The sequence below is a fragment of the Peromyscus eremicus genome, chromosome 15 (assembly GCF_949786415.1).
Source record: "Peromyscus eremicus chromosome 15, PerEre_H2_v1, whole genome shotgun sequence".
In the NCBI taxonomy this organism is placed as follows: Eukaryota; Metazoa; Chordata; class Mammalia; order Rodentia; family Cricetidae; genus Peromyscus; species Peromyscus eremicus.
The window spans coordinates 71826525-71843196 of record NC_081431.1 but is presented as its reverse complement, the minus strand read 5'-3'; the positions used below and the strand labels follow the sequence as shown (position 1 = coordinate 71843196).

The following is a 16672-nucleotide window of genomic DNA, read 5'->3' as shown; positions in this document are numbered from 1 at the left end:
CAGGCTGTACGTGAATTCATGACAGTTCTCCCGTCTTATCTTTTGGGAGATGTATTATAAGCATGTACCACCCTCATATATTTTCAGTCTTTCTTATTTCATTGTCTTGATAGACATGTTGAAGTGGAATATTTTGGTTATGACATGTACCTCTTTTTGATGACTAATAAAATCCAACAACTTTTCATGCTAATGGCCATGTGGATTTTGGAGGGAAGAGAGGTAAAGCATGGCCTCTTCTGTAGACCAGGCTAGCCTTGAACTTATGTAAATATCCATCTTAGCCTCTTAAGTGCTGGGATTAGAGTATGGGCCACCATGTCTACCTTATTTTATTTTTTGAGGCAGGCCCTCACATTATGGAGCAAAGGTTGATTTTGAACTCACAACCTTCTTGCCTCAACCTTGTTAAGTACCTGGCTACCATGTGGATACTGTCCTTCCTGAAGTGGGATTCAAGTCACTGGCCTATTTTTCTGTTGGACAGCATATATATGCAAGGACTTGTCGGGGGCATGTGTACTTCATATATAGACCACGCTACTTCTTAATTAACTTAATTAACTCTCTTAATGAGATCTTTTGATGAACATTTACCAGTTTTGAAACAATCTAAAATTACCAATAATTATCTTCAAGGTTAAGAAGAACTTCTTCTATATTTTATTCAAGAACTATTTTCATCATGAAAATCTTTTCCATAATTAAATCATGACAAAAATGTTCATATATCTTCATATTAAAAGGTAAAATGATTAAAGCATAACTTACTGGCAACTAGAAAATTAAAGGTACCATTAACAAGTGTTTGTACATGCACTATCAGTTTACATGTTATATTATATACAATAAACATTATGAAAAATGAGAGAATGACTAACAGAGAAGTATAGTACAGTAACACTCTCAGTGTGTGTGCTCTAAGACAGACATATGCTATCTCCCTTTAAAACAATTGCTTCAAATTGTCTGTATATAATTTGAATACTGTAACTGTATTTGAAATGCAACAACATTTTTTTCCAATTTGTAAACAATGGACATAAAGTATCTTAGGAGTAAGGGTAACAAATGGAAGTTTGGCTTTGCTGCTGTTGTTTTGGCTCAAAGTCTTGCTATGTAGCTCTACTTGGTCTGAAACTTGCTAGGCAGACCAAGGCTATCCTTGAACAAAAAGCTACCCTACTGCCTGTGTCTCTTGAGCACAAGGATTACAGGTGTGTATCACTGCATCTGGCTGTAAGTTTGGATAGTTAAAAACACACGAATGTTTTACAGAGAAAACATTGGCAACATGAACTTCTGCAGTGTATATCTGTATGTGGTCTTTTAGCACGCATTAGTTGACTTTTGATGCTGTTGTTACTCACAGGTAAACAGTGTTAACTGATCCAGTCTCTCAGAGAACAAGCATGAGAACTAAATAATAAAAGTGCTTCATATATTACCAGGCACATACACAAAAATGTTACATTTCATAACTGTTATTATTATTATTATTACTACTACTACTACTGATAACATATCCACCACAATCAGGTAAACTAGAAAAGTTGTCTACTACATACTCTCTATAGTTACTCCAAGTAAATATCTGTTCTCTAGTTTCTGGACAACAAGATTTATTATATTTCTTTCTCTGGATACTTACTCATACACACACACACACACACACACACACACACACACACACACACACACACGATATGACTGTTCTGTACCAGCATTAGTCATAATATTCCCCACTGGGAAATGGTAAAACTGCCCACTAACAGGAGAATGAACTGCTAGTTTATGGCATATGCACTTAGTGGAATACCACACACTAAGGAACAAACCATGCAACATCATGGATGTCAGTACAACAGTATGAACTTCACATAGTTAAGTTGGAAAGAAGGCAAGCAAAAAGAACATGCTGTATGGTTTCATTTACATGCCATGAGTGCAAACTCATTCAAGGTAGAAAAAATGGGAATAATGCTATTTATGTGTTGGAAAGATTAATACCTGCAAGTGGACATCAGCTCTATTAGCACAGGACTAGATCATGCTCTATATATTAATCTGAGTTTATCAAGTATATACTTAAGGTCTAAGTACTTTCCCATACTAAATTTCATTTCGATAAAAAATCTATTTTAGAAAATCTCCCATATTTAATAAACATAAATGATAAACTATAATCACAAAACAGGACACTATCCTCTAACAGTGGATATGGTAGCTAACTCAAATACATTTTTAAGATTTTAAGGAAATTTTACGCATATACATCTTAAAACATGCATTAATTTGCAAAGATTTATAAAAAATAATGCAAACCAAAGAACAAGATTAGTTTGATTGCAAATTCATGTTTTGTGTTAGGGTCTTGCACAATAACCCAGGATGGCTTCAAACAGTCTTCCTGCATGCTTGTGATTACATGTTTCTGTCACCATACCAGGCAAAGCTAGTTTAATTTGATCAAACAGGTAAAATAATTTATAAAATGAAGTTGTTTTAATACTATACTAACACCTAGATACAAGATGTAAGTCCATGAACTAGAAACTAAATATTCAGCGCTCCCAAAATGAAATAAGCTTTCCTATGAAAGGAAGTCCTAATGGATTTAATATGGAGGAAAATCAGAAGAATTTTCTACAGGGTCAGAAAGTTTTAAATATTATCAGTGTGTGTGCTCATGTGCATGTGGGTGCACATATGCACATATGTTAGGATGTCAGAGGATAATCTCGGTGTTATTTCTCAGAAATACTGTCTCTTATTTTTGGAGACAGTCTCTCATTGGCCTGGAGCTCTCCCATTAAGCTAGACTGGCAGGCAGGCTGGGAGCTGGATGGGTCAGCCTGTCTCTGCCTCCTCACTGCTAGATTATCCATGCAGCTTTCTTATTTGGGTTCTAGGCATCAAACCCATGTTCTTGCACTTGTATAAGACCTATACAAATTCAGCCATCTTCTCTGCCTATGGGTAGGCAACCTTAAAAGATCAATAAATATTAGATCAATACTCACCAATTCTTTTCTAAGTTGAATAAAAAATTGTTTGCATTTAAAAGAAATTTTTACAATCTTCAACCTGCATAAAAGAGAATTGGAGTATTCAAAATTACTGGCGAAAGATGGAAATATTAAAAAAATTGGGGAAATTATAGATATGATTTTTAGAAGTTTCATACATTTATAGGATGAATATTAATCAATCTATTCAGCAGTACCTCCAACTCCCTGATACCACCACCCTTGCTCCCTCCTAACTTCATGGCCAGGATCTTAAGTTTAATGTGGACCAATATCTTCACATTTTATTATATATCTCTAATACATATAACATCAATAATGTAAAGTTTATGGTGCTTCCTAGAAAACAAAATAAAATCTAGGTGCTCAACTGAGAAAAATTTTATCAAACTATAGAAATATTCACCAAAAATTAAAATCTCAACAAATATAAATAACATTTAAAACTTTTAATACTCCAAAGCATGTGTAAGGGAAAGTGTAAAATTTCAGAGTTTTATAAAACATTTTTCATTTTAGAAATCATAATTACTTTTATCTCACCCCTATACATTACCTTTTAAAAACATATGTAACTTACTTTTGTTTTTTTAAGAGTCTCACTATATAGCCTCAGCTGCCCTGGAATTCACTATATAGACCAGTCTGGTTTGCCTCTGCCTCTACTGTGGCCACCACACCCAGTAATTTATATAACACTAATTTCTCAATGTTCCATTAGTACAATCCATGACTCAAGCTGGTTTGGTTTCTTATAGTAACCATATAAAAAATAAAGATCTTTTAGGGCTGTAACACTTAAAGGCTATGAGGCCCAAGAGACTGAATCTTAGTAAAATGTGATTTGGAACCGAATTTTTTAACATTTCTACTATTTCACAGTAATTCTACATTTTGATCCTCATGACTCATACCTGTATCCATTAAGAAGTTCTGAGGACTCTCACAGAATAAACTAATCCAATCTCAGCCACTTGGGAAGGTAGATATACCAGTCATACTCAGGAAGATCCATTTAGAGGGGGTAAATTTAAGGCTAGGTTTTAGGTCTGACCTTTGTGTTTCTAGAGGACTGAATCCAGCACCTTGCACATGCCAGTCAAGTGCTATAACACTGAGTCAAATTCCCAACCCGAGGATTGAAATTCATTGTTTTACTATTACATCTTGTGCTCTTACTGCATAGATATATAACAACATGGATATATTATTTTCTCATATACCAGAGGGTATTATTTTCAGAAAGTGAAAGGAAGATTGGATAAAACAGCCTGTGTTTGTGGAAAGAAAGTAAGCCATTGAAAAACCTATACAGAGCTACATACACTTTTACATTTAAACATTAACCTTCACACAAGCAACAAATAAAATATGCTGTTCATTTCTAAATGAATAAGACAGAAAATCTAATCTAATTTCTAGTCATCTTCATTTTACAAACATCAGAAAACATCAAACAATGAATACAAAATTTTACAGTGGATAATGGTCTCTAGCAAAAGTTTACTTGTATGACTGGTGTTTCTTACAAATATATTCTCTCAAGCAATGAATAATACTTATTTTGTATAATAAGATAGCTATAATACTTTTTCCTTTTTCATGCTCTTGATTTATCTTCTAGAGTGAACTCAACCAATCTGTCTCTTTGTTTCATATATATCTCTTATAAATAGTATATACATAAATTCAATCCCATCTGAGTATTTTAAAGAGGATGAAAACACAATAAGCACATGAAAAGATGTTTAACATTATTAGCCATAAAAGAATACAAATTAAAATTAAAATGAGGTATCATTTCACACCCACCAGAATGGCTTTAAGCCAAAAGACTAACAATAAATGGTAGAGAGACTATGGTGAAATTAACCTAGCACATAACCCAGTGGCGATGGAAAGTGACATACTGCCACATGAGAAAAAGTCTGGACAACCCAGCCATCCTAATCCTTTGTATATGTCCCCTACCAACACTTACACAAATATGCAGTGTAGCACCAGTATTAATAGCCAAAAGGAACAACTGGTGCGCTGTGAAACAAAATAGACTTTAACTAAGGGATAGAGCATTATTCAACAACAGAAAGGGACACTGATTGATATATTGTTTTAGGATAGATGAATGTCAAGAACATGCTAAAAGTCATTCAAACACACAATATATTATCTCATTTTAGAATATCCAGAACAGAAACATGATTAGGGCTAGAAGTAAGAGGCAAGACAAGGGGTACAAAATGATTTATAACAAACGATCTTTTGGGGGTAATGAAAATGGTTCAAAATTATATTAGGTGATGCTCTGTTCTTTAACTGTACTATAAACACTATATATTTTAACCATGAATTTCATAAAGCATATACATTATACAATAAAGCTTAAAAATCCATTTTGATAGTCGGCCTCTTTCAGTCTCAAGGGTGGTTGCTATTTTTCCTGAAGAACTCAGTTTAACATTCCGCACACGGCAGGCCAACAAGTAAAAAATTCCTTGAATTCCTCTTGCTTCTGGAAGACAACTATAGACCAAGTTTATGAGTATTTTCTTTGAACACTTGCAAATATTTCACTCGGTCACTTTGGGTTTTCCAAAGACAAGTGCCATGTAATTCTTATCCTTATTTCTCTGCAAAATGGTATTTTTGGTGTTTTCTTTCAAGATTCTCTCTTTGTCTTTGAATCTCTTGATCTCTTGAAATTTGCAGTTGAATCCAGACATGATTTACTCAATAAAAGGAACCAGGTAAGCATTCTTTAGCTGCAACTTCACGTTTATCTGACAAGACAAAAGCTGTGTTCACTGCACTGTGAGCAGCCTGGGGTGTAGGCTTAGCTTCTGCTAGTGCCCTTACTCTACCACTCTGTCTTTGGGTTGCTATCAGTCTCTTGGAATTGCCTTCCTCGCAGTTTCTCAGTTGTAATCCCGTTATTACACAGGCCTTTGTTGATAAGGCCTGTTAATATGTGAGCTGGGGAATCCGGTTCAATCTAAGTGGCACAGAAGCCCATGCCCCTTAGCTCTCACCATGAGAACAGGAAAGGGCACCTGTTCTTCAACTCATAAAGCTTGAAGACGCTCAGAAGACAGGACACCCACAAGTTTTTTTTTCTCAACCCAGTCTAGATCTACCACCCAGCAATGAGTCGCCACCTTTTAAGCACTCCCAACTGTCCATTCTCTGTAGTCACCTGTCTCCAGTTTTCAAGGCAGTAGCTTACTCAGTGTGTCCAACTCTGTGAAGAACCTAAGAAGAGCTGTCAACTTTCGGTTTCTATTGGGTTTTTCTTTGTTGTGGAAGCAGGATAGTGAACACCTTACATGTCAGATCAGGAAGCTGAATTCTAGGTCCCTCACTTACTATCTTAATATCTTTGCATAAGTTTTCTTGTACTGTATACTGTAGAGAATAGTTGGAAAACATCCATTATAGCCCACGGTGATATGGGCTTGATAGTTCTAGCAACTTGAAATTCCATCTATTTAATTACTGAAAACTGTATTTCAAATTCATATTGTGAAATATTTTCTAATTAATATTTCAATGTTAACATTCACTGTTTGGTTTTCTTAAACCCAACCTGCAGAAGGCCTTGGACATACGAGTACTATTTCCCATTTTTAAACCAGATTCAAGTATATTTAAATGATGCATCAAGTCTTCCATCACGAATATCTTATACATATTGATTCCTCAAAATTCGCTATCTCCTTCCAACTGAGAAGCCTATAAAAGCCATCTCAAATTCAGTAAAATAATCCATAGAATATATTTTTTCGGTTCGTACAACAATGTCAGTAGTTTGCTAGAATCCTTATTTTATAATAATGAAAGTTAAAAGAAAGATTATATAATATAGAACTTTGAAATGCAAAAAAAAAATTAATTATCATTGGCATTTTAATCATATCACCTGAAAAGAAAAAGAAAAATTAATTTTTGTGTATCCTATCTGTACTTACAGGTAAGAATTATGTTTTTGCTTATTTGATTTTGCCCTTGAGCATGCCACAATTTCAATTACCTAGGAAACATTTCAAAGGTGGAAGATGAAATACTAAACAATCTTTAGCTTTATCAGTTTTATAGACGTATAATTTGCATTTAAAGTACAATTTACCAACTTTAGGTGAGCAATTCAATGAGTTTTAACAAATCTGTTCAATTGCATTAACTACCACAGAGCAAGTCTCCTTGGTGCCCCTTTATAGTTAACAGCCTCTTCCAATTGTTAAAAATAGGATATCATGTAGAGAGAAATGCATTCTTTTGGATCTGGTATAAAGATTCAAGGGTAGGGGTGTCTGTATGCTTTAGTGTATCAATACTCATCTCTTTTTAATGCTGAGCAGAATTGTAGCATGTAGATACACCATAATTTCTTTATTCTTTCAGTTGATACTCATTTTGATTTTGCTATGAATATTATAGCTATAAATTTTATGAACAAATCCATATATATATATATATATATATATATATATATATATATATATATAACCTATGTTTCTCATGTATAATCTAAGAAAAGAATTGCTAGGATTACATGTGCCATGTTTGGTCTACTGTCAACCTGGCCAGTTTATTTACTAGTTCCTTCTCTTATTTCTGTGACAGAACACCTGTCAAGGACAGCACAAGGCTGCATGGTCTCCGCGATCTCACATCTTAGTACCTGCAAAGCTAGTATCCCACGCACAAAAGTGCTGAGTTCTGCTGACAACTCAGGATGGAGCACAGCTGCAGCCTGTGTGGTGACCCAGGAAACAGACAGTTGTTTCTGAGCAAGGAACCCCTTGAGCAATATTCTCAGTTTAGGTTTTCTCTTTTCAAATAGATTTGCATTTTCACAAGATAGACCCTTCGGTATTCTTGGGATACTATGGTGATATTTTATTTGTACTGAAATGTGATTTTATTTGTATGTTAATAAATAAAGTTGCCTGGGGGTCAGAGCTAATAGCAAACCATAGCAGAAGCCAGGCGGTGGTGGCACACGCCTTTAATCCCAGCACTTGGGAGGCAGAGCTAGGCAGATCTCTGTGTGTTGAAGGATACAGCCAGCATGGAGACACACGCTTTTAATCTCAATACCAACCATAGAAGACCTGGAGGTCTGATCAGATAAGCAGTGACGAGCAGGCCATGTGGTTGGGTTTACAACCAATGAGAAGTCAGAACAGAAAGTCAATAAAAGGACAGACACACAGAAAGTAGCTCTTTTTCTGAGGGGACAGCAGCAGAGAAGGGTAAGCTCAGCTCTCAGCTACTGCTCTGACCTCTTGGGCTGTTAACTCTGCAATTGGCTCTGTGCTTCTTATTTAATAAGACTGTTCTCTACAGGATACCAATTCCTACTGAACCAGTGTGAAGGTTTTCCTTCAATGGGACTAATTTCTACTGATTACAGCTGCTTTGAACCTGCCCTTTCTGTATATACTTGCTCATAATCTTTTCCTCTCAAAGCTACATTTTTCATATCTCTCTGCTCCATATTTTACTCTTTGTCACTGTTACCTGGAGAAGAGCTGTAAACAGTAAACAACACAGTCTGAATAGAATATTGTCTTGAAGTTTCCCCTGCCAAATAAATTAGCCCACTCTTTTTGAATGTGCCCGACTTAAGATCTCAGGACATGGGCCAAATAAAGTCAGATTTTTTTTTCCTTGCCAGAATATAACATGAAAGGCTTCTAGCCCAGTTTCCCATATAGTCTTTGTTCCCCTTTAAAACCTCATGAGCCAGGCCCCCACTGTCCATCCAGTTCTCTCTGTAGCCTGGCCTTCTAAACTCCCATCACAATGACTCATAAAGTTCTGCTTACAGCATTCTGGAGTTTTTCTAATCCAAAAGTCTAAATTCTTCTACACCTTTCTCGGACAAACTAGTTCCACAAGCTTAAGAACCACATAGTCAGGATTATCACAGCCATAACCTGACTCCTGGTATCAGTGATCTGTATTAATTTTCTTGTTGCTGTGACAGAAGCAGCTTAAGGAAAGAGAGGATTATTTTGGCTCACAGTTTGAAATTACAGTTCATCCTGGCAGAGCAGGCATGGCGACAGCTCCCCACATCCAGTCCCCAGTTAGCTAACACAAATAAATGAGGCTGCTACTTGTACTCTTCTCAGTCCACGACCCCAGCTCACAGAATGCTGCCACCCTCATTTAAGAGGGTCTTTCCACCTCAATTAGCCATATGGGGAAAGTCCCTCACAGGCAGGCCAAAAGGCTTGTTTCCATGGTAATTCTATTCCCATTAATTTGACAACCAAGATTAATCATCAGAATTGGTTTTGGAGCCACTGAGGAGACATATTTCTAGGAGAGTCTGTGAGGGGTTTCCAGGAGAGGATTAACTGAGGGCAAGACCCATCCTCAGCAACCAGATATAAAGAGGTTCAGGATGTACTCCTGCCTCCCCTGCTTCTTGCTGAACGAGTTCATCTACAGATGCTGCTCCTGTTATTCTTTCTTGACATTACATTCTAGCTCTTCAGTCTTCTGATACAGACTCAATAGCAACAACTTTGCAGGGAACTTCTAGGCTCACAGCATTGGATTGAGACAGCTGAGCTTCTCAGACTGAACTCTAGGCTTTTCTACCACTCCAACAAGCAGATGGCCACTGTTAAGACTATCATGTAAGATAATCTAATAAATTCCCTTTTTCTCTCTCTTCTTCCTCCCCACTCCCTTCCTCCTTCCTTTCTGTTCCTCTAAAGCACTGTCTAATACATTTTTTTTCAGTTTTTTTTTTTCAGTTTTTGGTTTTTTTTTTTTGGTTTTTCGAGAAAGGGTTTCTCTGTGTAGCTTTGCGCCTCTGCTGGAACTCACTTGGTAGCCCAGGCTGGCCTCGAACTCACAGAGATCCGCCTAGCTCTGCCTCCCGAGTGCTGGGATTAAAGGCGTGCGCCACCACGGCCCGGCTGGTTTTAAAGAAACGGTCAGTTTCCAAAGTTAGTGTATCTGTTTGCATTTCCATCAGTAATACAGTATTTCAAAGGTGTTGCATTACAAAGGTCCTGGGATTACAGCTTTTTGTTTGTTTGTTTTCTGTTTTGTTTTTTGAGACAGGGTTTCTCTGTATAGCTTTGGTGCCTGTCCTGGATCTCCCTCTGTAGACCAGTGCTGTGGGATGGTCTGTATGTCAAGTGTGTTGCTGATTGGTCAGTAAATAAATCACTGATTGGCCATTGGCTAGGCAGGAAGTATAGGCGGGACAAGGAAAAGAATTCTGGGAAGTGGAAGGCTGAGTGAGGGAGACACGGCGAGCCGCCATCAGGACAAGGAAGATGTAAGGTACCAGTAAGCCATGAGCCATGTGGCAAAGTAAAGATTAATAGAAATGGGCTAAATATAAGAGTAAGAGCTAGACAATGACAGGCCTGAGCTAATGGCCAAGCAGTTTAAATAATGTAAGAGTCTGTGTGTTTATTTTATAAGTGGGCTCTGAGACTGGCGGGACTTGGTGGCGGGAGCTGGAGAGAAATTCTCCAGCAACAAATGGCGCCCAACGTGGGGCAAGAGTTTCCACCTAAAACCTGAGTAAAAAGATTCTAAAACGGACCTAAAAACAGCTTCCTAATTGTCTCTCTCAAATAAGCGGCAGCTGCCGGTTTGAGCTACTGGCGGGTTCCTAGCGTGCGCTCTCGACCTGCAGTATGGTGGGAATGAGGCCTCTGCAAGTAGCACATTAAACTGTGTGGTGAATTTAGCCTTTGCTAGTACAAAACAAAAAAAGAGGTTTCTGGGCTACACGCTACTTTGGTAAAAGTGTAGACCCACTATTTCTGAGAGTTATGGCTCCCAGAGCTGGCGGAAAGCGGACCGCCGCCATGTTGGGAAGCTGAGGTGGGCGGAGCCAGCAGCCACAGCTGCTGCAGTTTAAGGCAAGAGATTCACAATAAGACAGATTCAGATGTAATAGTTTACAATGTATATAAAAGATACGTAGGCTTGAAAGAGACAAAAAAAGTGATATATAGAGTTATAGAAACAAATACATAGTTTTAAAAAATAAAGTCTTTAAAGAGACAGTAAAGGTAGTATAAAAAATAAGCCACGTAAAGATGACTACCACACAGAGAATCTGGATTATGTTCTCTTTGATATTCGTAACTACAGAAAAACATTTGATTGTAAAAGCTGTTGAGTTATGCCAAAATGTATATTTTAAAGGTATCTTGACTTCAAAATTTGGATATAAGGATATGTTGCTTTGGAAAAGAGTCTCTGCTCTTGTTTCCACAGAAAGCCAGAGACTATGGATTTGTTCCAGATTAAGATACATCAGGTTTGACCAGCCAAGACCCCCTGAAAGGTCTCCAATGACACCATGGCCCAGATGATTCAACATCCAAAATGGTTTCAAGTCAACTGGCTCAGATATACAGCCTCACGGACTACTCCATGATCCTAAAATTTTCTTTCTGTCTCCATATGATACAGCGCCCCCCTCCAGCAGGAAGTAGTAAGAGAAGCTACGCCCAAATTCCCAAATATACCAAGCTGGCTTTAGAGATGGAATTGGCTCACTCCCCCTCTAAACCCAGACATATTGCTCAAAAAAAAAAAATGGTTAAGAGATTCTTGTGTCCCAAATCAGAAGAGCCCTCTGGTGTGGGACAGAGAAAAAACAATATTTTTATTTAAAGCAGGTTGATTATAAATACAATCTCTTTCTAAAAAAAAAAAGGGGATAGTTTAGATATGATAGGATAAAAGGGTAGATTAATAAACCTACTTTGAAAGAGTAACAACTTGTTTAAAATGTTTTACATTGCTATAGATTTTAGTTTATTGATACAAATTTAAACTTAATTTTGTTATACTGTATATATATTTCTATTCTTGTTTGAGGTATTATGTTTATGTAACTCATTTAAAATTATAATGGATAATTAAAAAGTAGATTAATAATTAGTCATCTATGATAATCATATTTATAGCCATGTTAGTTAAGTCTTCTAGGTATACATAGTTATATTTCAGATAGATAGGTAGTCTTCAAACACTTCAAAGACCTACAGAATATGGCATTTAAAATGTTTTAAAAATTTAGACTTTCTGGACAATGAGACATGTCTGCTCCTGACAGCACCGATTTACTTCAGAGAGGAGGATGGGCATCGAAGACACTCCATACGGAATTTATCTTCACCTTGACAAAAATAGCCATTTGGGCAAGAAACTGTTCTTGCCTGGACTGTCTGATCAACTGGACATGCAGGGCCCATACAAAGATGACCACTGAACTTTGCTTGACAAAATGGTCCTTCAGGTTCCTGCTTTGCAGAGAAAACTGCCAGACATTCTACAGGACACAGAAAAAAATAAATAAATAAGAGACTCTAGGCCTGTGGGCTGAAGACAGATGCCCCAACTTTACAAGATAACTTTAAATGACTGTCCAGGCTGCCAGCTGTCTCTGTCTACCCTACAAGACTCCTAAAAGTTGCTTATATCCTTCTCCATTTCTCAGGTAGTAATATATCCTTCTGAGGTCTTTGATGTGGTTAAAGACTAGATACTTACAATTTTCCTTAGTTATAATAAAAGATAAGTTAGATATAAAACCTTAAACTTATAAATATAAGATAGATAGGATCTCTTCTTTAATATTGTAACTGTAATTCTTGCTTGATAATTGTTTTGTTATATGTAATTTTACTATGTTAAAGTTAAAACCTTCCTTTTTAAGAAAAGAAAAGGGGAAGTGCTGTGGGATGGTCTGTATGTCAAGTGTGTTGCTGATTGGTCAGTAAATAAATCACTGATTGGCCATTGGCTAGGCAGGAAGTATAGGCGGGACAAGGAAAAGAATTCTGGGAAGTGGAAGGCTGAGTGAGGGAGACACGGCGAGCCGCCATCAGGACAAGGAAGATGTAAGGTACCAGTAAGCCATGAGCCATGTGGCAAAGTAAAGATTAATAGAAATGGGCTAAATATAAGAGTAAGAGCTAGACAATGACAGGCCTGAGCTAATGGCCAAGCAGTTTAAATAATGTAAGAGTCTATGTGTTTATTTTATAAGTGGGCTCTGAGACTGGCGGGACTTGGTGGCGGGAGCTGGAGAGAAATTCTCCAGCAACAGACCAGCCTGGCCTCGAACTCACAGAGATCCGCCTGGCTCTGCCTCCCGAGTGCTGGGATTAAAGGTGTGTGCCACCTCCACCCAACAATTACAATTTTTTTAAAAAAGCAGAGTTATGATTGCTTCCTAAGACATTTATTTGTTAGCTATCATACTTCTATTTTTATTCTACCAAAGTATTATTAAAGTAACTAATTATGGAAGCCTGTTAAAATAATAGATACCGGAAAAAAACAAGATCAAATCTTTTAGGAGGTATACAAAAAAAACCATATTGATACTATGTACTGATTTTGAATTTGTTTCTTCCCCTAAAGTCACTTTATTTAAAAGAGCAAAATAACCTTGATTACTAGTGATATGATCAAAGTGATTTTTATAATCCTTAATTTATCCCTTAAGAAGAAACATAAAATGCTTTCTCTTTTTCCTTGCTTTGAGATATAGAAATCATAAATCAGTGGTGACTCATCTTGGACAATGAGAGCAAGGACAAAAAAGATGGCAGAAGGGTAAGACAAAGGAAGCAGGAGAGTGAAGCCTTTGTGGAACCCACGCTTTGCCTGTGCTAATTTAAACCACCGTAGTGCTGGGTTGTTGGTTCAGTAGCCATGTATCTTTCAGCTAATAAACCGGCATTTCAATGGATGCATTTAAATAGAAACAGCAAGTGCAGCCCCAAAATGAGCATTCTTATGATTATATTTAGATACTCTAGGAAGGAAAATCAGTAATACTATTGAGAAGCCATATTGAAATAAATCATCTTGGTGTCTTTTGATTCATTTCCAGTAAGCAAAATAAGGTATAAATTGAACCACACAAGTAAGCTGACAAGATTAAAACAGTTTAAGGGTTATATAATGTGAATTATTATATTTGGTAATATTATGATAATAGCAAAAGTATTTGTAGAAATTCTTACCACGGAAAGGTATTCATCCGTATCCTGTTCTTGTAAATCAGAATTCCTCCTGACATTACTCCAATCATAATTTCATTGTTACTTTGATCCTTCAAAATAAATAAAGACATGACAATCTAAAATAATTAAAACAGGATTAAATTTTTTTAAACACATAACATCACAAAGATAACACAAAACTAAATTACACTTAATTACAAACCCAAATAGTTTGTTGTTGCTCATAAAAGGCAAATTTCAAATAAGCTTAAATGTGGCAGTACTAAAATTCACTAAACTAGAAGCTGGAGAGATGTCTTAGCAGTCAAGCACTTGCTGCACAAGCATGAGGACCAGAGTTGGATCCTCAGAAACCCAGGTGGCCTTGGTAGCCCATCTGTAATTCCAGCCTTGGAAGGAGGAGAAAGGCGATCCCCTGAGCAAGTATCTAGCAAGACTAGCCATACCAGCAAACTAGGGTTGAATCCTGCCTAGATGAATAAGGAAGAACAGCAATCAAGGATGATTCTTGACATCAACCTTGGGTCTCTAAATGCACATGTACACATGTCCAGGTACATCCACACATATGTAAGGACATGTATACCACACACACACACACACAAAGAAGAAGAAGAAGAAGGAGGAGGAGGAGGAGGAGGAGGAGGAGGAGGAGGAGGAGGAGGAGGAGGAGGAAGGAAGGAAGGAAGGAAGGAAGGAAGGAAGGAAGGAAGGAAGGAAGGAAGGAAAGAAGGAAGGAAGGAAGGAAGGAAAAAGAAAAAAAATCATTGTCCTATCCTAAAGTACAAATAATCTGATGATTTCTCTTATGATCAGAACTTTTGGGTCAAGGGTAATCTATAATAAAATACCTATACTACAATGGAAAATCCAATAACTAATAATATGTATTAATATCATGAAAGAACAAAACAGACAATTCTTGGGGAATTTCAATGATCACAAAGAAGAAATGAATTAGTTTTAAAGAATGTATGAGAGCTTTCATATGATGACAACTGTGGTAGTTGGAATGTAATTGGCCTCCATAAACTAAAAGGGAGTGGCACTATTGGGAGGTGTGGCTTTGTTAGAGTAGGTGTGACCTGGTTGGAAGAAGTGTGTCACTGTGGGGGTGAGCTTTGAAGTCTCACGTAACAGTTCACTTCTTGTTGCCTTCAGATCAAGATGGAGAATTCTCAGCTCCTTCTCCAGCACCATATCTGCCTGCATGCCACCATGTCGCACCATGATGATAACGGACTAAACCTCTGAAAATGTAAGCCACTCCAATTAAATGTTTTTCATTTATAAGGGTTGCCATGGTCATGGTGTCTCTTCACAGCAACAGAAACCCTAACTAAAGTACCAACTCAATTTGAATTGACTTGTCTGCATTGTTGAGAATGAAAAGACTTTAAATACTTTTCTTAGAAATCAATCTTTGAAATAGTTTTGCCATTTCACTTGAGAGCAAACATGCTTTTACCTCCTGTAATTCGTCTGCCCTGAAGCCAGACCAAATTAATGAAACAAATCCTTTAAACTGCAGTTTTAATACTTTCTTTTCTTCTTTTTTTTTTTTGCTTTTCTTCACACCACTAATTATTACCTGTTATTTTTTCTTGTCCACAAAAACCTAAATAATAAAGAGTAGAGCCTTTTTCTGTCATCTGTTCACTGAACTCATCTGTAGAAAGAATAGTTCTCTAAAATCTGTACAAATGTGTCTTAGTTGTTTAGCTTGGCATACAAGTCCATAACATTCCATTTTATCTTGCTCCTAACTAGCAAAAACCAATTCTACTTAGGCCATATCAGTTTGATGATATGTTTTGTGATTCCATAATTCATGTTTTATTAATGCTGCTTTCACATGTTCTTTGTTTTTCTGCCCAATTAAAACAACCCAAAATGAAGTCTAGATCATAAACTTCTCTATGAAACCTTAATTCACATCCACACATTCCTCATATTTATCTGTCTCTTAAACCATTTATCTGAAATACCTAATTTCTGTCAGTATATGACAATGGAACACCCATTTAAAAGACATTTTAGAAACGATAAAAACTACAGCATTAGCAAGAGACAGGCTAAGGTTAAGTGGAAAGCTGATTGCAAAGGCACACCAGAAGCATGGGTTTCTTTGAGGTGATAAATCTGTTCCACATTGCAATTGTAGCAGCAGTCACACAAAGCCAAGCAAGAGCTAAAATTCAAAAAACTGAATATACACTACATGCTGTCTGAAAAGAAAAAACCAGAAATCCTGGTTTTTTGTTTTAATTTTAAAAATCATGTATATATTTACCCTTAATATATATATATATATATATATATATAAAATATATATATATATATTTTAATAGGAATAAATATGGTTTTATCCCATTTCTAATAGGAAGGTTCAATAACACTTTTATCCTCTCTGAGACTGCAATGGTAGGATCTAAAATTGATGTCTAAACTGTGATTTGGGGAGATCAGTAGCAAATCAAAAGGAACTTGTCATATATCATTGCTCTTTCTAACACAATATTTTGCCTAGTATGAGTACTTTTATTTAGTTTTTAACTTTTTATAGATTCTTTATGGATTTCACATCATGCATCCCAATCCCACTCACTTCCCTGT

The 16672-nt window shown here is 36.6% G+C and overlaps 1 protein-coding gene across 4 annotated transcripts in view; it reads right to left on the bottom strand.

Annotated features, from left to right (window-relative positions):
* The window catches only part of Ptpn4 (protein tyrosine phosphatase non-receptor type 4), a 184403-nt gene that overhangs the window by 69540 nt on the left and 98191 nt on the right, over positions 1 to 16672 (bottom strand). For all 4 annotated transcript variants that reach the window (XM_059280465.1, XM_059280468.1, XM_059280467.1 and 1 more), the window contains 2 exons: positions 14057 to 14145; positions 3024 to 3087 (listed from right to left, as the gene is read on the bottom strand). In XM_059280465.1, the coding sequence (XP_059136448.1) occupies positions 3024 to 3087; positions 14057 to 14145 (153 nt within the window). The remainder of the gene's footprint in view (positions 1 to 3023; positions 3088 to 14056; positions 14146 to 16672) is intronic.